The sequence below is a fragment of the Trachemys scripta genome, chromosome 1, assembly GCF_013100865.1.
Source record: "Trachemys scripta elegans isolate TJP31775 chromosome 1, CAS_Tse_1.0, whole genome shotgun sequence".
Taxonomy (NCBI): domain Eukaryota; kingdom Metazoa; phylum Chordata; order Testudines; family Emydidae; genus Trachemys; species Trachemys scripta.
Genome location: NC_048298.1, coordinates 164,359,578 through 164,387,442, shown reverse-complemented (window position 1 = coordinate 164,387,442; position 27,865 = coordinate 164,359,578). Strand labels below are relative to the sequence as shown.

The following is a 27,865-nucleotide window of genomic DNA, read 5'->3' as shown; positions in this document are numbered from 1 at the left end:
CCGATTTCCCACTTATGTATTAGTTATGTGCTCAGCCCCTGCCCTAAGCAGCTTAGAGGCTAGTCTGGACACATACAGTGCATTGCACTGAAAGAACTGGAGATTCATTTTGCCAAAGTCATTGCTGAAAGATGATGCATCATCCCAGCCATCCTGCGAGCCATGGGGAGTGAGATGCAGCTTTCTCCAGAGTCAACCAATAAAAGGATGGAAATAGAAAGATTGGCACATCAAAGTGATTACATGAGTGACACTGAGCTAGCCTGGCAGTTGCTGTTTGTTTCTGTGATCCCCAGCTCCATATAACTCCCTTGCTGGGACAATAAGACCTTTTGTCGGACACCTTTCCAAGGTGCATGGTGTTTTCCACATGGACATCTTTTCGGTCTCAGCCAGCCCTCACCTAATATAGCTCTGTTCCAGGCCATAGCTGGTGCAACTGGGGTTTTAATTAGCAGATGGAGCAGGGCTCTCAGGTCGTTTTGCACTGAGCGGCTAGCAGAAAGAGGGGTATTCATAGCATGCATTGGACAGAGGTGTTCCACTACAGTTGAGGGTGGGCTGGGATGGGAAATAGAGGGGCTTTTTACATTTACGTTTTTGGAGTGAATTTAATGCTGGTGAAATACACTAGATGGACAGCGTTGGAGGGTGAAGGCCTCTATTTATGCACTTTGGAGGCCCAAAAATAGGAACTACTCTAGATTCCCCTCCCTCCCATCCCCACTGGTCTGCCACTGTGCCTCTCTCCTGACCTGGAGGGACCACTCTCTGAAAGGGGAGGGGAGTCCAGTCTCCAAGGCCCACTCAGATATGATTGCCAACAAGGAGGCCAACTGGTGCCGGCTGGAGTTGTGATTATTGATGTGAGGACTCCTTTCCCCTGAGAACTGGATTAAGATCCACCAATTCATCTTTCATAGACCATTCAAGAGGAAGTAGTTGGTAATGACTTTTAGCCACTAGCCACTGACCGCTGCACCAGAGCCAGCCGATGTAAGATGAAAGTTGGTCTGATGGCTAAGGCACTGGACTAGGACTTGGGAGATGTGGTTTCAGGTCGCAGCTCTACCACAGCCCTCCTGTTGGACCTTGGTCAAGTCCCTTAGGCTGAGATTTTCAAAGTCGCATCTTGAATTTAGATGCCTTATTCCCATTAAAGTTAACAGGAATTAGATGTCCAAATCCCTTTGAAATCTCAGCCTTGATCTCTCAGTGTCTCAACGCTCCATCTGTAAAATGGGCATAGTACTTTCCTTTTTCACAGGGCTTTTGTAAGGATAAATTGATTAATATTATGAAGGCCTCCGAAACTACCATTGTGGGAGGAGAGCCACATAGGCACCTGTGCAAGTAGAGAGGCAAGAAAGCTCCAGTCCCAATTACCTTAGCCATCCAATCTGTCTCCTATCACTTTCTTACTTTGCCGCATTAAGGAGACTGAAGGAAAATGCACATTTTCAAGGTTCAGAGCATATGATGCTGAACAGCAGCACACAGTGCTGTTCCCCCCGCCCCCATGCCGCCCAAGCATTCAGTTCATCTTTTCCTCCTTCAGATTATTCATCTCTTCCTCCAGATTATTATGGTCAGAATAAGTGGGCTCAACATCTCCAGCCCCTTTCAAATCCACCCACAGCTCTTTTCCTTTCCTTTGATAGATCGATTCCTTGTGGGTTTGCCTGTTCTTGACATACAAGTAGAGGAGAGCAGCTATCAGGCCAAGGAACAGAATCAGGGGGTAGATTAGGATGAAGTGGAGCAGTGATGGAGACGAACAGATCCTGGAAGAAATTGTTGACTCTGCAAAAAACAGAAAACAATTGAACACCGCAGCTAATTGTACTTACTCCTCCTGCTGTTCAATATTCACAGCACTAATGGGGGGTTATAGCTAATAGCCCAGTGGTTATGGCACTCAGCTGGGATACACAAGACATGGGAGAACTACATTCATGTCCCTGTTTTTCCTTATTCAGAGCAGGGGCTTGAATGTAGGTCTTCCACATCCCAGCTCAACCAATCGGGTGAGTCTCTCTTTCCCTCTCACACCCTTCACAATAAACTTTCAGGTTTGGCAAATCAGCAGTTTCCAGTGAACTGCATAACGCAGGCCACAGAAATGTCATCTCTGGCCTGCTTTAGCACAGATGATCAGAATGGTCCCTTTGGTGTATTCTAAGTATCTTTGTTTGTTGCCTTTAATTTTCCCCTTTATCCCATAAACACCCAGGCATGCTGCTATAGGGTTGTTCATGAGTTTGGGGCTGTATATGTTGGTTTTTTGATCTAGGATTGTTCAGAAAGTGACTAATCTGAAAGCCCATGTGGTCTAGTGAGTTAGGCAGGACCTAGGAGTCAAGCAACCTGATGTCTAGTCTTGGTTCTGACACTGACTTTCCGTGTTTCACTGGGAAAGTCACTTAATCACTCTGAAGCTCAATTCTTTCATCTGTAAAATGGGAGGAATTTACCCCATCTCATAAAAGTAAAAGTACTATGTAAGAATTCTTCAGGCCAGGGAGCGTTAGCAGAGGGTCTAGAATTTAAGATATCCTGGCTCATTCCTCTAGATCACATGTCCTGTGGGATGCATCCTTACCAGGACACACACATTTTTCAAGTGAGTGGCACTTCCAAGTTTGTGTGCTTCGCAGTGAAAAATATCCAGTCTCTTGGAATTTTGTAGAAATTAAAACACTGAGGATGCAAAACTACTTGGCAAAAATACATATGCAAATTCCATGGCAATTTTTCAGCAATTACTATATTTCACTCAGCAACAACGAGGGTTAATAAATAATACACATAAAGGAACAGCTAGTGAAAGAAACATCCCGGTACCACAGAAAGCTAGCATCCAGTTATGAGGATGACTGAGATCCTAACCCCAGATGCGTGATGCATTTTACAAATCTTCAGCACCTCCCTAAACAAGTTTGAAATCTTTGGTTCTGTTTATTCAGTTTCATTGCTGCAGAATCCCTCTGCGTTTCTGAATTTTGTCCAGGCCTTGAACGCACCCCAGTTTACTCCCCAAAGAAAGGTTGTTCACATAGTTGGCCCCACTGGAAACAGACAGGACTGGAGGCATCACCAAGAAAGCCTGTTCCCATGGGATTTCCAGGGGCTTTTTGCAAACTCTAGAGATTCGGATGACCACCCAAGAGTTTATCCAAACGGAATGAAAGCCCTGGTTTTTCTGAGTTTTTCCAAAAAAAAACACCTGAGCCTAATGAGAACACAGGTTCAAGCTCCAAGATTCAGGTTAGGACGGCGAGGGCTTGGTCTCACAAGGCATTGAGCGCTCGGTCCCAATCGAGCAAAGCACTTAAGCACAAGAATAGTCCCTTGGAAGTCAGTGGGGTTGTTCACATGCTTAAAGCTCAGCATGTGCTTAAGTGTTTTGCTGGATTGGAGTCAGTGCTCAGCACCTTGCTGGCCAAACCCCAAAACCCCCTCCCCTCCAGTTTGCGGTACCCAGCTATCACCACAAGGAGAGAGAAGAGAGGCTTCAGGAAACTGGGTGATTGCTGAACAAAAGCATCGTGAAGTATATTTTCTGCTGGCGGGCCCTCCTCCCTCCTTTTCTGTTCCGTACGTACCAGCCAGCGGTACTCCACGCACTTCTGAGCTACCTCCCCAACATCGCTCTGCCTCCCTTCCCTGCAGCAGGCTATTCCTGCAACCGACAGTGCAACTGAACCCTAACTTGCAGTCATCTCTGCTATTCCAGTTGTGCTCCCCTTTCCGGACCCTGCAGCAACCCTTGACCCCGGCTGCACGGAAACGTTGCAGAGACGCAGCAGAGGTTAGCTAGAGATGGGGAATGTTGTATGCAGGGGAACTGGGAATGTCCCGGGGGGGGGGGCGGTGCGTTACCTGGAGGCAGCGCAGTGAGCGTCGTGTACCCTGACAGTTCTGACGCCCGTTGAACCCAAGCGCCACCGCTGTCCTGCTGCCACTCCTGCACCTGGCAGCAGTACACCCCAGCGTCGCCCGGCTCCACACTCCGCAGCGTCAGGCTGAAGTCACCGACGGATGGGCGGCGAAGGTGCAGCCTCTCCACTATCTCCTTCTCAGCATATTCCACCATGCCACTGGAGTGCACTTTCACCAGAGTTTTCATCCCAGAATGCTCCATACCATGGAACCAGACGGCAGAGAAGAGAGAAGCTGGTTGGGAGGGGCCCTGCAGGAGGCAGCTCATGGTCACATCCTCATTCTCAGTGGCTGTGATGCTGTGGTTTGTTTTTTCAACATGGAGCTTGTTTTCTGGTGTGGGAGGCAAGCGGAAAAGGCTTTCATTTAGGGACTGTGCTCCACAGCTCAAAGAGACACACACAGGCTTGTTCGAGGCTGATCTGGGTCTCCATACAGTATGTGTGTGGGGGGGATGGGGAGGGGGTCAGTGTGGATGCCTGTTAAAGGGCCCCCATTTAAGAACTGGAATCACATTCTTTTCAGGGTTGATGGGAAGTCATGTGACCTGCTCCTGTGTGAGGCGCTCGGGGCTCCTCCTACCGCAAGTCCTAACTCCCACCCTTAGTGCTCAGCCAGGGCTCCAGCCCCTGCCTCCATAGCCCCACCTGCTCACTTGGGCAGGTGACTCCTGCACCACAGTGTTCTCAGGGTTCCTAATCACTGGCTCAGGGCTCCAGCCTGCAGGACGCACCAGGACAGGGAGAGGACATGATGGAGGTTGGAAGAAGCAATCCCTGCATAATTGATCAAGGAAGGCCTCCCACCGCAGCTGTGTCAAGCGTGAGCTCAGTGCAGCTGGGAATCCAGCCTTTGCTTCTTATGGCCATACATGCGGTGATAAAGGAAAGCTGAGCTCATGCTTCAGGGATCCCTTCTGGGACAGCATATTTACCTGAAACCTTGAACTCCACCGTGGTCTTTCCTGATTCCTTCTTTCCAAGTTTGTACCAGCCACGGTCTGCTGACCACAGCCACTCCTCTACCAGGCAGTAATACCTGCCCCGGTCACTGTGATTCACAGACAGAATACGCAGCCAGAACAGGTTGCTGGAGACCCTCTCACTGTGGAATTTAGATTTCTGCATAGCAGAGCTGAACTCTGCCCCGTAGTCCAGGATGTTGCTGTAGTTGGTCCTCACGATTTGCAATGGGGCTGCATCAGCTGGAGAAGGCGGTAGGAAGTACCAGGTAATGGCTAACTGAGAATCCCTCTGGGTCAGTGATGTGACACTGCATTCGATTTCTGTGTCTGCGCTACCAGAGATCTCCAGGGATCTATCTTCTGTGTTTACTCTTAGCTTGCTCTCTAAATCAAGAGGGGAAAAAAAAAAAGAAGTTACTATGGTAGCTACCAGGACTAGAACACCAGTAGGAAAGGGATCTATTTCCTGAAATGATGGCTTACGAAGCCAGCATTGGTTCTTAGGAGAGGAGAAGCTAGAGGGAACAAGTCTGAAATTACACATAAAAGGCTCTGTTCAGGTGTTAGAAATCCCACATTCTGAAAGACGCCCGGCCCCAATTCCAATCTCCTTTCTTTTAGAGTCCTTGCAATGTTTCAGTAATTTTTAAAAAAAATCTTTGAACATGCTTTTTCTTTGCAAAGCCCCCATAAGCAACCTTACAATAACAAAGCTGTGTGTCCAATTCAGCCTTCACAAGCAACCCTACAAGAACAAGCCTGTGCACACACGTTCAAGCACTCAGGAGCAATCCTACAGCAAACCAATCTGCACAAACCTACCCATCCAGCCACCAGGGCTAAAGGAATGCACCAGTGAGAATCACAGAAGTCAGAGATAGAAGAGCTCCATGGTCACTGTCAAAGGACTTGCCTGACTTGCAGCACCTCCTGCTGGCCAAGTGTGGCTCTGTCGCACCCTGCCTCTGTTCTTTCAGACCAGATCAGTCAGTTACCCAGACCAGAGGAGTTCAAACATATACCACCTTTGTGGGGGCTAGTTTATTAACTCATTCTACAGGGGGTAACTTCTTTAGTTGCTTAAGTTCACACCCACTCTGGGCTCATGTGAGTGTCCTGGGGGCAGTTTTTTCCCTGCTCAGAAGGCCCTCACCCCGGAGCTGGCTTGTACTTCAAACTCTCTCTCTCTCCTTAAGACAGGAGCTGGAGTTATCATTTAGGCCAGCTGTAGAGCCACAGCCAACTTCTCTTCCAGCTGGCCCTATCCCCAGTCAGTCCCTTCACCCGCAGGCTAGGAGAGTTCATCAGGCACTACCTTCTGCCCTTGGTAGAAATCAAACATATACAGTCCTCTTCCAAGAGCGCGTCCCAATTCACTGGGACAGAGCTGAGCCCTGCCTCGCCCACTCTGTAAGGCTCCTGGTCCGAGGCCCTTAAAGAAACGACAACCTGGGTTTTCCCCAAGCCTCAACTATTGTCCCGGGATCATCTTCTTTCTCCCAACAGCTAGCTCTGTAAAGTGGATGAAGATCTAGGGAAGACAAAGTCCCAGGGTAAGGGTCACACCACCGAAGAGGTGTTGACTGACCACTACAGTCCTTGCTACCCTTAAAGGGACAGTCACCCTGTTACAGTCACCCAGCCATCTCTCTGCCCAGGCAGGACTGTTCCTTTCCAGGCATATTTCCCATACTTTAATAACGCTAATTTTCTCAAGCGACTGGGCTTCCAGTCCTTCCCTTGGGAGACTGTTCTGCTATCTCACTGTCTGGAAATTTCCCCAGCCAGTCAATCCCATTACTTCTAGTCAGACCCCTGTGTACCATCCCAAACAGTTCATCTGCCTTCTTGATATTTACAGTGGTAGGTGGGCCCTCCAGGAGGCATTGCTGGCATGGGACTGATGCCACGAGCCGATAATGGAGGGGAACAAACAGGGAATGAAGAGCCCACTGGTGCCCGTCCTCTTTGGTGGAGCTGTGGGGCGGGGAGGAGAAGATAAATTAACACAAAAGTGCAGCTTTGGAAACTGAATAATGAGGGCCTTTCATCTCAGACAAACTAAAGAGCCGGCATGGGTTTCACTAACACTTCCTGCCTCATCTGTCTGCCTTGGTTAATAACTAGAAATGTGGTAATATGTTTCTGAATGTCCCTAGTCATTATACCTGGTAATTGTTCAATTAAGTGCTGAATGGCTCGAATGCCAACAAAAGAAACATCCTAATCCCTCTTCAATTCTGCAACCGTCTCCCATTGGAATGATACTGAGGTGTATCCTGCTAATGCAGTCTCTGTTTATGGGGCTTAGTTCCGATTGCATCACCTGTTGCTAAATCAATTGGGACAGCAATAAAATGCAGTCTCTCACGTAGTCCCTCCCATCCCCCATGCAACATACCCCACACACCCACATCCTGCTTTCTAAAGGACTGTTTATTTGAGATGGGGAGACTAGCCACAAAGCAGGGAGATAATGTCTTTGGGGACTTTTCTCCTTCCCTTCTTTCCCTTTTCTGGCTCTCATTCACCCTCTTAGACAGCGGGTGCTGAGCATATAGAGAAACTATCCCATCCCAGAAGCTGCAGGGCTGGATGGGTTGCACTGGGGAGTTGTTGCCTTACAGTTGGGATCTGATAGTCATTTTAGGGTGGGATAGAGGAGCTGGCAAGGGAGAATCTGTTGTCCCTATAGATGGTTCCTGCATCCTGTCCTAGAGCCCCCACCCCCAGATAGCAAGGATGAAAAATCGGGACGGGGTTGGGGGGTAATTAGCACCTATATAAGACAAAGCCCCAAATATCAGGACTGTCCCTATAAAATTGGAACATCTGGTCACCCTACCTCCCCATACATTCAACTGGGACAGCTGTACTCTTTGCTGGCCACCATGGCAGAGAAAGCTGAATGGCATTGCCATATATTGAACTTACAGAGGACTGGGGAGGATGGAAATCAGCTCTGTGATCTTTAATCCCAGCTATGATGGTCAGGGGAAGCTCAGGTAGGCAGAAGCATTTGCCTGTGAAGATGTAGATTCAACATCCTGCCACCCTGGGAACAGGACAATTTTACAAACACACATGCACGCACTTCAGTGAGAGTCAGGAATGGGTGCATCAAGGAACTATTAATTCATTGGGTAAGAATTATGGCTCTGATCATGTGAGGTACTGTGTGTCTCAGCTCCCACTGATGTTATTGGGAGATGTGGGAGCTTGGCACCTTCCTCTATTCCTCAGGAGCAAGGCCTTTGACCTCAAGGCCTGCTCCCGCATCCTCCCTTCCTTCCCCACTGCCCTGAAGGCTCCTCTAACATCCCTCTCTTCGTCTGGTGCCCTCCACAGCCTATCCTCTCCCAGAAGTCCCTCACCATTCAGAGCCCCCCCCTCATTTCCTCTTTCCTTTGGGGATCCCCTCAGCACCTCGATTCCTTCTCAGAACCTCAAGGACATTCCCTGTCTCCAGAGGTCCCCTCACATATGCCAGCACCTCATGTTTCCCCTCCTCCTCCCCTTCCCTCCCAGAGTTCCTCTGAATGTCTGCCAATGCCCCAAAGAGCCTCCCATTCCCCCCAGCCCCACTGTGTGCCTCCCCCTTCTAAACCTAGGTGCTACAGCCCCTCAATTCTCCAGCCAAAGAGGAATGTCTCCCTTCAGAGCTCATTGTTGCCGCTCCTCGACTCAGATATCCTCCCTAACCCCTCTTGGGGCTTGGGTGGTGCCTCTGCCTCCCTCTCACATCTGCTAGCCAAGTCTCTCTCTCCTTTATCCCTATCTTCCTTTCCCTAGTCAATGCATCTGCATCCTCCCTGCCCCCCAACTCTATGTATTATTCCAGGGGTAGGCAACCTATGGCACGTGTGCAAAAGGCGGCACGCGAGCTGATTTTCAGTGGCACTCACACTACCCGGGTCCTGACCACCGGTCCGGGGGGCTCTACATAAGAACATAAGAACGGCCGTACTGGGTCAGACCAAAGATCCATCTAGCCCAGTATCTTGTCTACTGACAGTGGACAATGCCAGGTGCCCCAGAGAGAGTGAATCTAACAGGTAATGATCAAGTGATCTCTCTCCTGCCATCCATCTCCACCCTCTGACAAACAGAGGCTAGGGACACCATTCCTTACCCATCGTGGCGAATAACCATTAATGGACTTAACCTCCATGAATTTATCCAGTTCTCTTTTAAATGCTGTTATAGTCCTAGCCTTCACAACCTCCTCAGGCAAGGAGTTCCACAGGTTGACTGTGCGATGTGTGAAGAAGAACTTCCTTTTATTTGTTTTAAACCTGCTGCCCATTAATTTCATTTGGTGACCCCTAGTTCTTGTATTTTAATTTAATTTAAATGAAGCTTCTTAAACATTTTAAAAACCTTATTTACTTTACATACAGCAATAGTTTAGCTATATATTATAGACTTATAGAAAGAGACCTTCTAAAAATGTTACAATGTATTACTGGCACACAAAACCTTAAATGAGAGTGAATAAATGAAGACTCGGCCCACCACTCCTGAAAGGTTGCCGACCCCTGTATTATTCTATATTTCTCACTCCCCCCGCCCTCCAATCCCACTGGAGACATTAGCACATGTCGCTCTGAAATTGAAAACGCAATACACCGGGATTGGCCTCATAAATGTTTCAGGCAGGTGGAAATGGCACGTTCCGCAGCCCGGCTCTTTGCAGGCTGCCCCGTGAGAGTGAGAACAGCAGCGAGGATTTGGGTCCTACTGCGACAAGACTCACGAAGGGGCGATAGAAAGAAGACAGATGCTTTAAATGGGGTGGCAGGATGTTTTGCTGCTCTGTATTTCCCAGCAGATGACATCTGTGCTTTGAAGGTACTACGTGAGCTGTGAACGCAGGGATGGCTCTAGGGGCAGGCAAGCAGGGCAGCTGCTCTGGGGGTGCCAACATTTTAACTCTGACTTTTTTGGCTCGACTGCTGGAAGGGGTAGGGGTTGGGGAAGGGGGAAAACAGATCGTTGCCAAAAAACATTTTCCACCCTGGCCAGCAAAATGGCTAGGGCTGCTCCTGTGTGAATGCATGGAATGGCTAGGCAGTGAAGAGGAGCAAGTGAATTACTGTCCCAAGGGTCACCCGCTTTAGTCATCTGTTCTGCTGCCAGGCACCCCTCTGACTGTTCCTCATCAGATCCCATGGGCTAAGCAGAGCTGAGCATGGGCAGGACTTGGATTTGACTTCATTTCTGTATTTCTCCATCCTTAAAAATGCACCCATCAGAGCCAGCTCTGGGTATTAGCACAAATCTAATGCAACATAGATTAGCTCTTCATAACCTAAAACAGATTCAACCCCTGAACCTAACTGCTAAATATAACTGAAATGGTGCCTGCCTCCAGTCCAGATCCGGAAGTCTTATTTTGTGCCCTAAAGGCCAACACAGACTCTGCCTCCATCTGACTAAAAGTAGAAGGAAATTCCAGGGTTAAGAGGCATCCACTGAGAATACCTTGCCAGCAGGCTTTTAAATCTAGACTTGAGCACCAGCGGATCTCCGCTCTTATGCAGAGCAGAGGGAAGGTGTTGCTTCCTCAGGCAGCTAGGACCCAAACCATAGGGCTCTCAAAATTATGCCAGCATCAATGGCATGAGAACACCTGCATATCAGAGGAAGTGGTGCGATGGCTTAATAGAGGGTGCTGTTCAATACTCAGCTAATCGCCTTAATCTCAGAGTAGTGAGCCATTTCTTAGATGAGACAAAGGCAAAAACCGTGATATCACTTGTGGTCATTAAAGATACTGGGCTTCCTTATTCGAATAGGGCTATGAATTCCAGACTCCTAGCCTAGTTATACAATCACATTCTGATTCCCTCCATTTCCACCTCCACTTTCAAAGGGTTACACTATTCGTCTTCATTTATTTTCCTGAAAGGCTGTGACTTTTGTATCCTGCTGGTCTATGTGTTGTGTCCCCTTCTGTGCCTGATCCACAGAAGATACAGGCCCATTACCATTCTCAGCTCGAAAGGCAGGCTCTTTAGCTCAAACTATAACAACTCATGGGCAGCACTGAAGGTCCCTGGTTCAATCCCCTGTGATGGCCACCATAGCTGTGGTCTCATAAGAGTAGGCTCATCATCTGAGATTCAAACCGTTAGTCAATAAGGTGCCACGGGTACTCCTGTTCTTCCTCTAGATGGCAGCCTTGAGCATGGTAAAATAGCTGCTTGTCAGAGGGGATGCTATTCCAGTAGTGGCAAATTGATTGTTGCATATAATTTGCAATACACTCAGACCTTTGGAGACAAAGGCCTTGGCTACACTGGCAATTCACAGCGCTGCACTTGCTGCGCTCAGGAGTGTGAAAAAACACCCCCCCCGAGTGCAGCGAGTGCAGCGAGTGCAGCGCTGTAAAGCGCCAGTGTAATCAGCGCCTGCAGTGCTGCACGCTATTCCCCTCGGAGAGGTGGAGTACTTGCAGTGCTGCGAGAGAGCTCTCACAGCACTGGCGGCGCGACTACACTCGCGCTTCACAGCGCTGCCGAGGCCAAAGAGTGATAGCAAGGTCAATAATTTGAACGGAAAGAAAGGAAAATGTGCATCACACTGTAACACAAATTCAGGCTAACCTCATGGTGGCCTCATGGGATTCCAGATGAACTCATGAAAACTGGGACCTTTCCAAAAAAAAAAAAAGTGAGGATGGCTTGTTAGTCCTAGCTAGCATTACAGCAACCTGAGGGGGGAGGGGGAAGGGGACCTCACTTTAATGTGTGTGGCTTGGCAGTCTCCTCCCAGGAAATGTTCCAGAGAAACTGATGTGGGGTCATCAGAGCTCACGAGGGGAATGTGCTCACATAGCCTGCTATTAACAAGGGACACTTGATTCCCATGAGAGGATTTTTTGTTGCAACTCCACTAAAGATCATCCCCAAGAGGAAGCAGAGTGCTTGCTAAAGCACCACCCCTTTTGCTTTAAGCTTCTGTCTCTCACCACCACATTGCTAAAGTTCAATTACTATAAAAAGCAGACAGGCCGCTTCCCTCCATAGAAAGACGTGAAAACAAAAACAGAACCAATTTCAATTTAATTAACTAAGCAGAATCTCCCATTGACTGTCTCGCTTTGAACCCTGTCTGCTGACAAAGCACTTTCTGCTTTGACAAGCTGGGGAACAGCTGGAGTATGCAAAAGAGCCTACCTGTGCGCTCGCTCGCTCTCTCTCTCTCTCACACACACACACACACACACACACACACACACAGCAGCACCAGAAGGGCATCTCTCGGGGTTCTGGAAGAACCCATTTGGGCAAGTGCTAGAAAGGAGCTTTATCCTTCTCTCCTGTACAGTGTTAAGGTGCATTAAGGATAGATTTAAACTTCTTCTGAAGCAATGGGTATTGGCCACCCTAGGGAAGTAGGATGCTGAACAGTCAGGGCCTAAGTTAGATATGGAAGTGATCTGTTATCTTATAATCTAGCCTCCTCCTGCAAAGGAAGGATTGTTTCGTAGCCTACGTTTTCTAGGGGGTTTTGCCCAGTCTCCATTTAAAGTGTCCCAAACAATGGGGCTCCCATCTCCCACCTGACAATATTACTTAGCCTAGTAGTTTTCATTGTCAAAGTTTTTCCTGATTTGCAGCCTAATTTTTCTGTTACTCAATTTCATTCTGTTATTTCTAAGTTAATTTCCCTTCCCCAAACCCCTGTACCATCCTCTCTGGTACTTTTTTGTCCACCAGATAGAATCATAAGCCTATGACCTTCTTACCAAAACAGTACATAGCTATCTTTCCAATCAATCCCTCCATCCCCCTGATCATTTTTGTTGTTCTTCTCTCAACTTTAGTATCTTTCCAATACTGCAGTTTCCAGGAATGAATTCAACATCCTGGGGGCATACAGAGCAAGCCTAGCCTCTTCCTGCTCCATGACCAAGATACATCTACAGAAGTAACCTACAGTCTCCCACTGGTGTTTTTGGCTGCCATTTTAGATTAAAACTTTAAGTTTGCTGTTCACTATCACCCTTTGTTCCCCTTCAGTGTTACTGCTTCCCAGGGTCCTCGGGCTCACTGAAAGTCTGTATTCCAGATGCAAACCAGAGTGTCACAATGGCCAAATCTTCGGGGAAGGGAAAGGTGCAGCAATGATGGATGGTGTCCCTAGCCTCTGTTTGCCAGAAGCTGGGAATGGGCGACAGGGGATGGATCACTTGATGATTTCCTGTTCTGTTCATTTCCTCTGGGGCACCTGGCATTGGCCACTGTCGGAAGCAGAGCCGTCCCTTGGGTATGGCGAATCAGGGCAACCGCCCCATGCCCTGCACTTTAGGGGCCCCTGTGCTTTGGTAAAATTGTGAGGAGGCAAGCGGAGAGGGGAGGCAAGGCAGGCGGGTGGGGTGAGGAGGCAAACAGGGAGGCGAGTGGCAGGTGGACAGGCAGGAGGGGGGTGAGAAGGCAGGCGGATGGCAAGGAGGAAAGCGGCAGTCGGGTGGGGGGGAGGGCGAGGAGGCGAGCAGCGGCCACTGGCAGCCCCCCTACCAGAACCTCCCTATCCCCTCAGGCCTCCTGCCCACTGTCGGGCCCTGCTGATCAGCATCTCCCCCTCCCTCTCAGCACCTACTGCCTGCCATGCATCAGATGTTTTGCAGCATCAGGAGGTGATGGGGGGGAGGGGAGAGCGGGGAGGGCGCAGTGCACTAGGGGGAGGGTGCGGAACTGGGCGGGAAAGAGGCGGGGCGACAAGAAGCAGGGTGAGGGTGGGGCCTTGGGGGAAGGGGTGGAATGTGGGCAGGGCCTGAGCGGAGCCGGGGGGGAGCACCCACTGGCAGATTAGAAACTCAGCGCCTATGCCCTGGGCCCGGCACCCCCCTAGGAACGACCCTGGTCAGAAGACAGGATACTGAGCTAAATGGACCTTTGGTCTGACCCAGTATGGCTGTTCTTGTGTTCTAAGGAGTGATGGACCTATAGGGAGTCATGGGAGTGGGGCTGAACAGGAGAGGCCATATTAAAATACACTACATCAAGCCCATCACTTATGACCGCAGAAAGCTCAAGGTTTCAGTTTTTGGGACTGCATTCCTTATAAGCCAAAGGCCAGGTCTACACTAAAAAGTTGGGTTGACCCAGATATGTTGCTTAGGGGTGTGAAAAATCCACACCCCTGAGGGACGTAATTAAGCTGACCCTCCCCCCGTGTAGACAGCGCTAGGTTGACCAAAGTCTTCCATCAACCTAGCTACCGCCTCACAGGGAGGTGGATTAAAACTATAGTGATGGGAGAATCCCTCTTATCCATACTGAAGCACTACAGCGGTGCAGCTGCAAAGTTGTAGCTGTGCTGCTGTAGCAGTTTAAAGTGTAGACATAGGTTAGGTGGAAAAACTGGAAATATTTCATGCAAAAAAAAGACTGATTTTTCATGAACAGAACTGGTACTAGGAAATCCCCAGTGGCAACAGGGACACAGTCCTAGGCTCGTGCTTCAGTGGCCTAGTGGATCAGGCCTGGACAGTCACCGTGTATTCTCAAGGGGCCAGATAATTAGCTGCTGTAAATTCATGTTGCTCTATCCATTTTGATGGAGTTAAACTGACCAGCTGAGGATCTGCACAAGGAATTAAATTCACTAACAACATTCTATGGTCCCATATGGGGAATTTCAGTCTGTGACTCCCTACAAGATACTGGGAGACTCCTGAGAGATACGACACAGATTACAGATCCCTATCAAAGTCCTGGTTACTGACAGAGAATCAGATATACAAATGCTGTTTAATCCAGGATGTACCATGCCTCAGAGGGATCCTTCCCAGCCACCGGAGTCAGAGAGTACCAGAAACAAACCCCCAAACCCACTCAGCTTCTTTTTCACAAGCCATGACACCTCCCAAGTAGGCTATATTGGCCTCTAGTGTGCATAGGCTGGTAAGAAGAAAAGAACGTGTTGTGGATACATTGGACAAGCGGACACTGGAAGGCTCAAGGGATTGGTAGTAGGGAATGGAGCTTTTTACATCCAAGTCACTGGTTCCTGTCCAACCCACGGCAGTAGTGACCATATGGTAGCCATTCGGGGGCCTGGTATAGATATGTAGCCTGGAAGGAACCTCAATAGGTCATCTAGACCAGTCCCCTGCACTGAGGCAGCACTAAGTATTTTCTAGTGAAATAAGGAGGTATTCATGTCTCAGACGCTCCTCCACTGGCCCCGTTTTGTGACAGTGTGAGCAGAGAGGCCAAAGACTGAATAGGCCACGGAATGAACTCCCACTTTGCCCCAGAGGTTAGGGTTAAAGCCCACCGGCAAGCCTGGGTGGTGGTGGGGGATATCTTCAACAGCCATTCCCCATGTTGTACCCATTCAATGGATAACCAGAGGCCTGCACTCACCAGCACTAAGTTCACTTTAAAAACATGCGTAACAGCCACGCTAGACAAGGTAGAATTAATACAAGCAGCACCTACTGCTGTGGCCTTGGTGCATGATCCAGCCCGGCGGGGTTCTAGCAGTTTTAGGATCGTGGAGACAAAGTAACTGCTAATTACATTCTTTTTGGATTTATGCAAGTCACACAGCTCCTGAGAAAAGCATTTGCTGCAGCTCACCTGGTGGATTGACCTTTATCTCCACAATGTTAGACTTCACAGCAGCAGCTGCTGCCATAGCTGGGTGTCGTGCTTGCTGGGAGCTTCTCCTCCAGACCTCCACCTCACACCTGTACCTGCCTGCATCCTGCTCTGTGGCACTGTGGATTAGAAGTTGGGAGGAAGATGCAGCTTGTGTGACTCTGGTCTTCCTCTGAAAGTGAGGTTGGGCAGTCCCCCACTCGATAGTGCCACTGGGCATGATTTTGATCAGCTGTTGATAGCCACTAGTCTGTAGGATGGGCTGGAATTGCCAAGTTACCGATACTGGCACTTGGGTGATGAGATAGGGGGCAGAGACCTGGCAGAACAGTTCAAAATCCTGAGTAAATTTGACATTTGCTGTTCGGCTTATCAGTGTGGCTCTCAAATCCAAACCTGTTAAGAAGGAAGCACATCATTGGAACTGGGTTGGTTAAGGTTATAACAGAGATTGTACAACCATTCTCCCTGCTTTTATCCCTTCACATGCAGCACTATCCTCCCCTGCCGGGAGCTGTTCCCACACTGATTGGGTGATTCGGGGTTTAGCTGTTTATTTTACAAGTGAACTTTAGGCTCATGATATTAGGGAACTAATAGCACTGTCCTGATCATTATGCAGGAAGCGTTGACCCAGCTTCCCTGCCATTCTACAGCTCTGATAACACACCTTGCTCCTTCCTTACCCCTCAATGCTATTTCAATCTGGGCTGCCCTGCTCTGTCAGTGTGCCTCCATCATGACACGGAGCCCCCAGGCTATTCTGGATCATACAAACATTGCCAATAAAATTCAGTCCTGATTAAAGTCATCCATCCCCTGCTTTCCCATTCTGTATCCCTCAGTTCTGCGAATGCATCTCGCTCCTGACGTGTACCCTGCTATTCCACTCCTGATTCCATGCTCAGCTCTGGCATTGTGCCTAAATCCTGAGCTGCAGCATCTCCTGCTATTCCAGACTCAGGTCTGAGCTACACTTTTATACTGGCATAGCTATGTGGAGCAGGATGTGAAAAACCACACTCCTTAGTGACAGAGCTACACGGACAAACCCCCAGAGGAAGGCTCCTGTCAGCACAAGTACCGTAATAGGGAGATGGCATTCCTGCACCGGTAGAAAAACTGTCAGCGTACACTGCGTCTACACTAGAGGGTTCTGCCAGCACAGGCTCTGCAATGTAGACAAAGCCTTGGGTCCTCCATACAGCTCTGCCAACACCATACCTCAGTCCTGCCCTGCAGCACAGTCTGGAATTCCACCACAGCTCTACTAACGGAAGGGTCTGTTTTGGATTAACGACTGGTGCTTCATTTTGCCAAGCAGGCTTTCCCCACTGATCATCTGCAATATTTATCTACGTATTTATTTCACTTTTTAAAATACAGTGGCCCAACCAGGGCTACTGGCGCCTATCCCATAAACTAAAAGTCACAACGTGGACAGAAAGAAAGGTGCCTAAATATATCCACTTCAACTCACACCATCCTCAACAGCCAAAGGGGAAAAAAGAAAAGGGGCTTGCCTGGAAAAGTTAACCAAGCTAGGCTCTGGTGGGCAAAGAGTGTTCCAAAATCAAGGGCCCCTCACTGAGAACTCTTGTAGTACAACTCAGCAAGACCTTTTGTTCAGTTTCATTTCCATAAACAATTGTGGCAATAGATTAATCACTTCATGTTTCAAGAAGCTGAGGATCCAAAAGGGTTCCTGCTAAGTAGTAATTGGTATTTACACAGTGCCTGGCATTCAGGGATCTCAGAGCCACGGCTGGTGCAAGGAAATTTCACGCCCTAGGCGAAACTTCCACCTTGCGCCGCCCCTCTCCCCCAAGCCCCGCGGCAGCTCCCCCCCAAGCCGTGCGGCAGCTCCCCACCTCAGCACACCTCTGCTCTGCCTCCTCCCCGAGCACGCCGCCCCCCGCTCTAATTCTCCTCCCCTCCCAGGCTTGCGGCGCCAAAACAGCCCAGGAACACTGTAAAAAAAAAAATTGGGGGCACCACTTTTTGGCGCCCGCAAATCTTGGCACCCTAGGCAACCGCCTAGTTTGCCTTAATGGTAGCACCAGCCCTGCTCAGAGCACTTTACCAGTTTTCATTGATAACTTCTCAAAACAGACTGCATGGCAATCAGGTTGTATTCCCCCCATTTTACACTTGGGGAAACTGAGGCACACAGCTGTTAAGTGATTTCTCTAAGGTCACATAGTAAGTCAATGGCAGAGCTTGAAGTAGAACCCAGATCTCTTCCTTCTCAGGCCCAAGCATAATGTAAGGAAGGGATTCTATCAACTTACTGAGAGGGCTAATGGCTACTGATGTTTCCTGTGCCTGTTTCCAGCTCCTGTCCATGGACCACTCGGTCACTTCACATTTGTAAGACCCTCCATCATTGGTGGCTGAAGTGTTGTAGATCGCCAGGGTGAACGTGGTAGAATTAATCTTCTCTAGTCGGAGGTCCCTATTAGCGCTGCGTTCCTGGTAGGAGGGGCCCGGCCTCAGCATGCCATCCCGTTCCATCCCAACTATGTGCTCCGGTTGATCTCCGCTCTTTTGCAGATGCCACCAATTCACCGAGAATGGGCTTGTCGCTCCACTCACCTCACAGTGAAGGATCAAGGTGTCTCCTTCCACTATCTGCCTTTCGCTGCTGAGCACAGACACTTGCATGTGGCTTTCTGTGAAAAACAACAATAGCAATTACCTTTCCAAGCTAGTCAGAAGTATTCTTATGTTACACAACGTGACAAGGTAAATCTCAGCATAACTGGTAGGGGGAATTGTCCTGAAATTTGGAGCCATCTTTTCGGTACCCTGAAGTGCATTTCTTTCTGCCAATGGCATTCCTGGAGCCGTCGCATTAGGGAATGTTTCAATGAACACACTCAACTGGCAGACTCTGACTTTCCCTCTGCCTGCTGCATTGAGACAGGCGAATTCCGGGCTCCAGTGTGGACACATTTCTTGTCAGCTCTTCATAGCTGAGCCAGATGCATTTAACTTTCATTTTAAAAGGGTTTTTTTTTTAAGTCACAAGAAGAGTTATGACAAATATATTAAAGAAAACAAATTATTCTCTTCAGGTTCTTGTACTGTGCCGATCACCCTGGCATTTGAGCACCTATGGGTATTAAATAGAATGTATGAGCTGTCATGGCTACAAGAGGCCTGCAGTAAAACACCTGCTCCACATGCCAGATTTTACCTACATGTCACAGTGTGTGTAGCACCATCTGAGGAAAGAGCAATTGCCTCTGTTTAAAAAGAGTATGGGTGAACTGGAACAGAAAGTGAGGTGTCCTCTGGAGAGGGAGCTGAGATAATAGGGAAGGACAAGTCGTGCCGAGCCATGATGAGGGAAAACTAGTCAATACTTGCAGAGACACCAAAGAATGAGAAGGAGTAAAGGGTACATCCCAAGCACGACTGGATGGTCAAAGCAAAAGTCAGTCAGTCAGATACCTATTTTCACCTAGCACAGTTGCAAAATTCACACAGCATCATTGCATGAACAAAGGCAAGTAAATACAGAAACAGTAAGAACTCTTCCAGCTTGGATATTTTTCTAGAGTGGACTCCTAACTTATATGTGCATGGTCTTCATTATTATTTGTGTTCCAGTAGTACTAGAAGCCTCAACTAAAACAGGGGCTTCATTGTGCTAGGCACTGTGTGTACATACACACACACACACACACACACACACACAGCCAGCCAGCATAAGTGACAGCCCCTGCTCCAAAGAGCTTCCAATCTAAACAGGCAGACGCAGGATGGGAGGAGAGTAGTATTATTGTCCCCATTTCACAGAGAGATTAAGTGATTTGCTTAAAGTCACTGTGACAGAGCTGGGAATTGAATCCAGATCTCCTGAGCCCCAATCCAATGTTGTAACCACCCCTGACAGTTTATTCACAGGTACACCATGGTGATGGTTGTCTGCCTTTGTAATGTTGGGTAGAACAGCATGCCATGGTAGGAAAAGTCATTGGGAGTGTCAGTATAGCTCATTTAGCCATCCTGGCCTTAAAAAAATAATACTGCAGTATTCTACAATAATAACCCCAAACACAGCAGTATTAATACTGGAAGCTGTCAGACTTTGGACCATTACCACATAGGCTATTGTAGCCAAATGCTTAAAGTGGTCTGAAAAAAGTATGTGTGTGGGGTGGGGGGAAATGGGGTGGCTCATAATCTGGGAGCAGCATCTTTGGTAAGACAGTTCTTAAAAGTACATCTCTCAACAACCCGGCTTGACTTGAACTTTTTTTAGGGGGGTGGGGGAATCTGCCCCTCCCTCCCCTTGCATCTCCCCACATTTTAAGCACTGATTGTACCATGCATAAGCATCGGCAATAAAAAAGGCAATAAGTAGAGAGCCCTGATGAAATTGAGAATGATCCTATCAAACGTAGGCTCTCAGTCACCCGGTGTGCACAGGCAGCTGCCTCAGAAGAGGTGGTGGAAACCACAAAAGGGATTGTAGGTGAGAGGCAAAAGACTCTTATGTCTACTGGAGAGAGGATGCAGGTCATCAGGACACACTGTGGGGGTGACCCGGTGAATTGGTGCAGACAGTGAATTAGAGCGCACACTTCCCTTGCTGCAGTAGAAGTGTTATGTGTGCCAGCGTGAATACTTTTGTTTCTATCACTGTATCAACCACTACAGCCCACCTGCCCCTTTTGGGGGGACAGCTTCCTTGTGCCAAGCCAGGAGGCCAAATAGCAATGGAACCCAGACCAGGGACCTTTATCAGATTTCATTTAGAAGAAAGGGCATTTAATTTCACTGACCTATTGGCTTCACGTTGACATCAATGCCTGACGACATCTTGGACTGGATGGTGGAAAAACCTGTGGAAGTCTTCTCCATTTCTGAAACCTCACAGCTGTATGTGCCTTTGTCTTTCAGCCCCACCTGGTATACTTTGAGGATATACATCTCATTGCTTTTCTTCACCACTTGGAGCTGTCCCAAGGCAGCTCTCTCTTCATACTCCTTCAAGGCCAGTACCCCATGTGGGTCAATCCTGGCTACTTCTACTCCTTTGAAGAGCCAAACCACTTGGAACCATCGGTTCTGGCTATTCTGGGCTTTCACACAGCAATTTACCTGCAAGGGCTTCCCTTCTGCAAGGGAACTTTCAACAGCAGCAATATTAGCTTGGAAATCTCTGTCTGTGGAAAAACAAAAGCAAGGTAAGTGTATGTCAAGAGGCCCTGGTTCAATTATCCCTTCCTATTACTAGCTTCATTAGAGTCAGGAGGGACCTCGATCAAATGGGTCCGTTAGTCCATTTCCTTTGGATAAGATTCTCTGTTCTTGGAGGGAGAAGTATTTTTAGGTCTAATACAACATAGACTAACTTCCACCCTTGCTGAGGCATCAGCCAGGAATTCTTAGATTTGAAACAAAGCCCAAAAGGCGATTCAGGACAAGATTTTAATAGAAACTGGTCACTGCTGAGTGAGTGGGGAATATGATCCCCTACCAAACTCCCATGCATGGAACTCATGAAATCAATGAGAATTCTGCGCAAAAATCAAACACAGAACTGTCTGTACACAGGTCGCATTTTTACATGACCATTGCGTTGACTATTTAGAACAATACTACACAGACATGCCTAGCTCCAAGGGAAATACCATACATTATTGTCCAAAGGTAAAAATACAGTAACTCCTGAGATTTACAGCTGCTTTAAGTATCTATTGCAAATAAGTTATGCTATGGTTTTAAATGTTTGGCTCATAAACAATTCAAGAAGAAATGTCCTGATTCCTGCACATATGCTTGGTATTCCCAAATATTGGCTGAATTGTTTACAGGAATAATGAGATCTAGAGGCCTCCAAGTTCAAACAATGGTGTACATTGTTCAGATATCTTGATGATGAGTGTAATATACTAATGTAAGTAGAATAGAATTCTCAGCCTATAGGGAGTTTCCAAACTCTTGGGCTAATCCCTATTCATGAATCATAGCATATGATTGGTAACTGAAGTTACATGGTATTATTTCTGCTTTCTGATTGGATGATGAAACTTTAAAGAGGAGAATAATAAAAAGCAAATATTCTTGTCTGCTATGAACGTTCATATGAACTGCAGTTGTTCTCCAAACAATGGTGCACACAAAAACCTCTCCTATGAATGGGAACAAAGAGTACAAACTGTGTCAAACCTGCCAGCCATTCCTAATTAAAATCTACGGTCATTAAGAGAGTTTTTGCAGTGTTTGACTGGTGCACATCATGGCATCTTGCCCATAGCTCAGTGAACTGTTTGAACCATTTAGCTCAGTGGGTTTCAACTTGTAGTCCACAGACCTTTGGGGGTCCTCAGACTGTGTCTAAGGGGTCCGCAAAAGTTTGTTGTTACCATATAACAGTGGTTTTCAACCTGCGGTCCGCAGACCCCTGGTAATGGGTCCACACCTCCATTAGAAAATTTTTAGGTGTCTGCAAATGAAAAAAGGTTGAAAAACACTGACCTAGCTATTTGCTTCTTTGGTTTCCTGTGGTATATCAGGGTCTTTACTAGACACCAGCTTCCTTTACCACACACACTAAAACCTGATCTTTCCTCTCCACCCAGGCCACTAACTTTGGCCCAAACCATGATCATTTCTCACCTCAACACCCTCCATTCCTCACCCTCAACACCATCAACACCCTCCTTTCCTCTGGCCACCTTACATCTCAAATCAGCCCCACTTTTCCAAAATATTTCTGTGATAACCTTCCTTGTGCACCGTTCCCACCACGTCACTTCCCTAGTCAGACCTCTTCACTGCATTCCCCAGCAAACTCCAGCTCCTCGTCTTCACTTTCAAGAGCCCGTATCCTCCATTAAGCTCCTTCCTCTCTCACTGCTTTAGCTTCCCCACCTCACCCCAGGCCTGACCCTCTGCTTTTGCTCCCTTCCCACCTTCCTCCATGCTACCTCTGTGCTTGCCATAATCCCCTTTGTCTTGGGCAACAATGCCTCAATGCTGTACCCACTGCAGTCAATGGGAGCATCGCTTACACTTGTCTCTGGGAATGTGCTGGTGTTGCCAACTATCACCATTTTATGAAAAGTCTCACACAATTGGGTATTTTTAGTGGAGTCAGGTGATTATATGAGAATCTCAGCTTTCAATTTAGCAAAAAAAAAAAAAAAAGTGTTTCTAGCCCTCATGGTTTCAGATAAAAGTTTGAAAACTTGAACCCTAAAAGCTCAGATGCCCAAAGGCAAATAAGAACCCAAAGTTTGTTTTAAAAGGTCATGATTTTTAAGCTGATCTTAAAATTTGTCAGGGATTAACTCATGATGTGCGAGTTGGGGTAGGCAATATTGAGTCATCCCTCCCCCTCCCTCAAGCACTTCTGATCAAACACAGGATTTTTGTACGTCCGAAGCCATTCTGTCTCCTGCCTAGAGCCCCTGTCAATCAAATGTGACAGGACCTAGAACTTCAGAATTTTCATTCACGTTAATGCTGTTGTGTAAAGTGACATTTTGTGCAGTGGCTTAATAACTGGGTGGGTGAAGAGGCTTCAGAAACACACAACAGGCCTGACTCTCATTTACACAAAAGGCACCTTTGTAGAAAGGGTAAGCACACGAGTTAGGATCCCTCTGCAGCCCCTCAGATGGGAGCTGTGGTATTTTATAACGACAGTGCGTCTCACCGACGGGCTGTGGGCATCTTACCTCGGCTCCTGACAATCAGCAATGTCTTTTCCGTTTGTTTACGAGTTATATCTTTCCAAGGCCCACCAGGATCCTGAATCCACTCAACCGCCTCACAGTACACTTGGCCCTGGTCAGAGGGCTGCACTTTGCCAATAGACAGCTTGTATGTGGTGTCCCCAACCTTGTCCAGCCGGACATCTGACAAAAACCTCTGCGTGTAGGAGGAGCCCGGAGTCAAGATGAAATCCTTGGACAGGGAAAGGATCACCATGGCCTGAGCATCTCCTGACCCCTGGAGATGGTACCAGGCAACAGAAAGGTGGGTGTGTTGAGCTGTGGATTTTGACACCTCACAGGTGAGCTCTAGCTGATCTCCTTCCACTAGGGTGAAGGCCTGCGGTATCATGGTGGCGGTGAGAGTGTCGGGGATCACTAAACACAACAAAAACACAGCCATGCTGGTCACAAGTGGAACAACTCTCTGTCTAGACATAGTTACCCTGCTTATCAGCCACACCCTCCTCCTGGTGCATGGATTTCCACTCTGTGGCGTTAGCAGCTTTCTCTGCTGATTGCCACCGATACATAAAGGGGCTCAGCACCGGGTGGGCAGAGCTTGTCTCCTTTGCTGCAACGCTCTCTTGTGCCCTCTTCAATCAACCCGGGCCAGTGTTAACTGACTCCAAAGAGAATCAGGTGTAGGCGAAAGAGTATGGGCTGGTTCCCCACAAAGATAAAGGGAAAACATGGGGGAGGTACCCCAGAGGCCCCACCAAAGTTACCACAGAGCATCTCTCTCCAGGGAATGCTGCACCGTCATTTACACAGGAGAGTGCAGAATAAGGCATTTTCCTTTGCCTCTCCCATCCAGTCATGCTTCCTCCTCCTAACTCTTTCCCCATTCCCAAAGATGTCCCTTAGGATGGTCATCCTTTCTGGAATGTCAATGGGCATCCCACATGTGTCAGAGTGACCCTGTGTCCTATAGGCCTGGTCTAAAGGATGCTGAGGGTCAGTTTTGAGGGCCTTTGTACCCATGGAGATATTTTGATGTGATCTGCTAGAGCTCTGTCATGACTAGGGGTTCAAGAAATGAGGTGTGGAGAACACAGCTCCCCTTCCTCAACGAAGAGCACAACGGCAGCTTCCCTTCCTTTCTCCTTTTCTGGCTCGGGGGAGGGGGGCTCAGCTCCTCCTCCCTAGTGGAAGTGAAGATTCACCAGGAAAGGAACCTGAAGTGGGAGCCGCTGGAGGGGTTTGTGACTGGCTGAGGCCCCCCCAGCCTTCCCACCACTGGGTGGAGCAGCAGCAAAAGCCCCAGATGCGGAAGAAGGGAAGGCCCAGCTAAGAGGCCCTATTCACCTCCTCTCCCACTACCACATCATCTGCCCCTTCCCTCCAAGAGAGAAGACACCTGTCCCCACCATCTCCCTCTCTACGGGGGAGCAGCCATCTGATGTCCCTGTGCTTTTTAGACACTGCACTTCACTGGCCTCTCCCTTCACTAAACTGGATGCTGACATACAGGGTTTCACTGCCAACATGGACCACCACAGCTGGACAACGTCAACAGCAAAAGAAAAGCAAAACCTGAACCGTCCTATCTGGCCACCCTCACCCAGTGCCTCAGAGCAGCCGATGGAAGGTGGCTGAATGGCAAGTATGAGGCTAGCAACCTTCTCTAGCTCTTACCTGAGAGGTTCATCTTGGCGCTGTAACTCCCCAAGTACTTCTCGTCGGTAGTGGGTGTATGGCACTCGTACTCGCCGGCGTCCTGGTCCTGGAGCCCTGTGATGTGCAGCAGGGCAGAGTCTCCCTGTACCCTCTCTACGTAGATCTCCCCACTCCGCACACGCTGGGTGTAGATGGCGTAAGGGAAGGAGGGATCCATGGTGCTGATAATCGGCACTTCCCGCTCTGGGGCAGATGGCAGGTAAATGGACCACTGGAAATTCTGCTGCGAGGGCCCCTGGTAGCCACTGACATTGCACCAGATGGTGATGTTATAACCTCTAGCCCGGTAAAGACGTCCTTCCTGAACCAGCACTACTCTCTGGCCAACGCAGAGGCCTGCTTATAAATGAAACAGCAGTAGTGTTATGTGGCAATGCAAGTTCTTCTAGAGGCACATCCCAAAAGAGGGGATTTGGGTTTTAAAAATACCTGGAATCTAAGTTGCAGAAGTGGAGTGCTTGCAGTCACAGGCTTACTTCACTTGTGCATTTACCACAATTGCGAGAGCAAATCAGGTATCAGCACAACTCTCATTTACATGTGCACATACAGCTGCAGTAACTGCATGTTCAAACTGAGAGCCTCACATTTTAAGGATCAGTGTCCTTTTAATGATTATTCTGCCCTCCTTGGTGCTGCTTAGACCTCTGTTTGGAGGGGAAGAGCAGAGCGACATGGTGTTGAGATGGATGCCCCACAGTTCTAACGAGGCAAAATGGGGCCAGTTCAGAGGAGAGCACCAAAGAGGATAACAGGTTTCAGTGGGGTTCTATGAAGAGGTTAAGAGAACTGGGCATGATTAGCCTGTAGATAACACAGCCGGGGTGAGTGGATATCAGAATTGCCTATCAGTATGATAAGGGATGTTAGAAAGAGGGCAGAGAAAACTGATCTCACTAGCCAGCATGGACAACTAATGGGCTGCAAGTGCAGTGGGGGATTAGGCTGATTTGCCATTAGAAAAACAGCTATAGGAACATGTCAGGTAATGAGATGTGCCAAAAGAGGCCTCATCAGAGCAGGCAGATAAGGACATCCCCGCAGAGGTGAATAGCCTGCAAGGCCGGTTCACCCCTTAGCCATATGGCCCATCCCCCTTCTGTTTGCATGCGGCCTGAATGGAGTGGGAAAGGGAAGCAACCGGGTCGTCTACTCAGCTGGTAGTTTTTCTCCCCTCATTACAAGTGGAGTTCTCAGAGCAAGTCTTTGAGAGTCCCAAAAAGGGCTTGTCTACACAGGGACATTGACCAAAATGGCCATTCCAGAGTAGCCCCCTGTGTGGACGCTATGCTAGAAGAAGAGTGCCTTCTTCTGATTGAACTTTGGCAGTAGATTACACTAACCCAGAGCAAGGCATTTGTATTCTGGAACACAGTGTCCACCTGGGGAGTTACATCAGTATAACTACAGCCCTTATAGTCCCACCCTGCGCTATACTGGAATAGCTTCCCTTGGAGATAAGCCCTTAGTCTCCTGAGTAGAGTACAAACAACAACATAAGCAAAAGGACCAATAACAGCAGGTGCAGCTCCCTAGGGAGGCCGTGGGATGGAATTTATGGGGCAACATGCAGGTCCAGTGTAAGCTTGTGATAAATGGGGGTATGCAGCAAGGTCATGTAACATGTGCCAGTCGGGCATTCAGCGGTTGTACAAAATGGGCCAAATCCTGCCCCACTGAAACAGACAGGAGTTTTGCCATTTATTTTGGAGAGATTAGCATCATATTAATCAAGGGCCAACCAGGAACAAGCTCCATTGAGCTAGGCACTGCATAGAGAGTAGTAGGGGGTCCTGCCCTGGAGCGCTTCCAGTCCAAATAGCCAAGACAGGGCAGGGGAAGGGCTGTCACACACAAGCAGCGTGAATGATGGGATGGCAGCAAATGTCACGTTAGCGCCACAAGTTTTTGGTTTTGCTCTTTCAGTCAGGAGGGGACCATGTAAATGGACAGAAAAGGGAAGGGAGCGGGAACATCGAAGGGGGAGATCAGGAGTAGCTCAGCCAAGGGAGCATAGCAAGAGGAAGCAACTAAAAGGAGAGTGACAGAAAGCAGCCCCACCTGTCCATGCTCAGGTACCTCCGCAGTGCTCTCAGCACCCTGGGTGGGCCATGCTAAGCCACTGAGAGGGCGAATCTCTGTCCATTACTGAGCCCTAGCGCACCTCATTGCCAGCTGCAGCGGCCAGTGCGACAGAGAACCCCAGACACACCCAGAACCCCAGGGGCCGAGTCCCCTCCCTGAGAGGAGCCAAAGGAGTGGGTGGCTTTGACAAAAATCAGCGAAGGGGGCTGGATGGCTTGCACGTCTAAGCCCTCCCTTTGGCCTTTACCTACACCCCCTCTCATCCCCCCCCCATCCCCCCCGCAAGTGCTGAACGGAGAGGAAAACCAACAAGCTCCATGACACTCACCGAGGACGAAGAGAAGCAAAGTGGCTGAGCGCTGGATGGACCCCATTACAAACAGGGGTAGACAGGTCCTTCCCCTGCAGGTGGCAGGAAGTTCTCCTCAGACAGCTGCAGTCGCCAAGCCCTGCAAGAGCCACCGGATGGAAGGCGGCCGGCCCACGCTGTGGTTTCCCTTTTTTCAAGGGGGTGGGCAGAAAGAGGCTGGCGAAGTGACTTATTTCAGAGCCGCAAAGGCAGGGTCCCAGTGCACAGCCACAAAACTAAGATGTTACGTGCCAGATGCCCCCATTGCCTTGCCCTGCTTTGGTTGCATCTCACCCGGTGCTGAGGTGCAGCCTGCTTAGACTGTAAGCCTCTCAGTGCAGGGACTGTGGTTTCTCTGCTGTCTGTACAGCACCTAGTGTGCAGTGAGTGCTCTACAACGGATGATAGAGATCACCCCCCTCCTTTGTCACTGTGGCCACCATTAAAATGCCCACCATACAGCCCCATGTGCCCGACACTGGTGTTCGCACCGCTG

At 48.7% G+C, this 27,865-nt stretch overlaps 1 protein-coding gene across 1 annotated transcript; it reads right to left on the bottom strand.

The window, feature by feature from the left end:
- Positions 1–555: 555 nt before the first annotated feature.
- CD101 (CD101 molecule) lies at positions 556–27,865 on the bottom strand. The gene is made up of 9 exons (XM_034791915.1): positions 27,349–27,865; positions 24,894–25,271; positions 23,220–23,633; positions 20,316–20,699; positions 17,814–18,194; positions 15,502–15,918; positions 4,877–5,290; positions 3,883–4,275; positions 556–1,803 (listed from the first exon to the last, which is right to left on the bottom strand). Exons 1-9 carry the CDS (start codon positions 27,392–27,394, stop codon positions 1,535–1,537), a joined length of 3,096 nt encoding a protein of 1,031 aa, XP_034647806.1. The 5' UTR covers positions 27,395–27,865; the 3' UTR covers positions 556–1,534.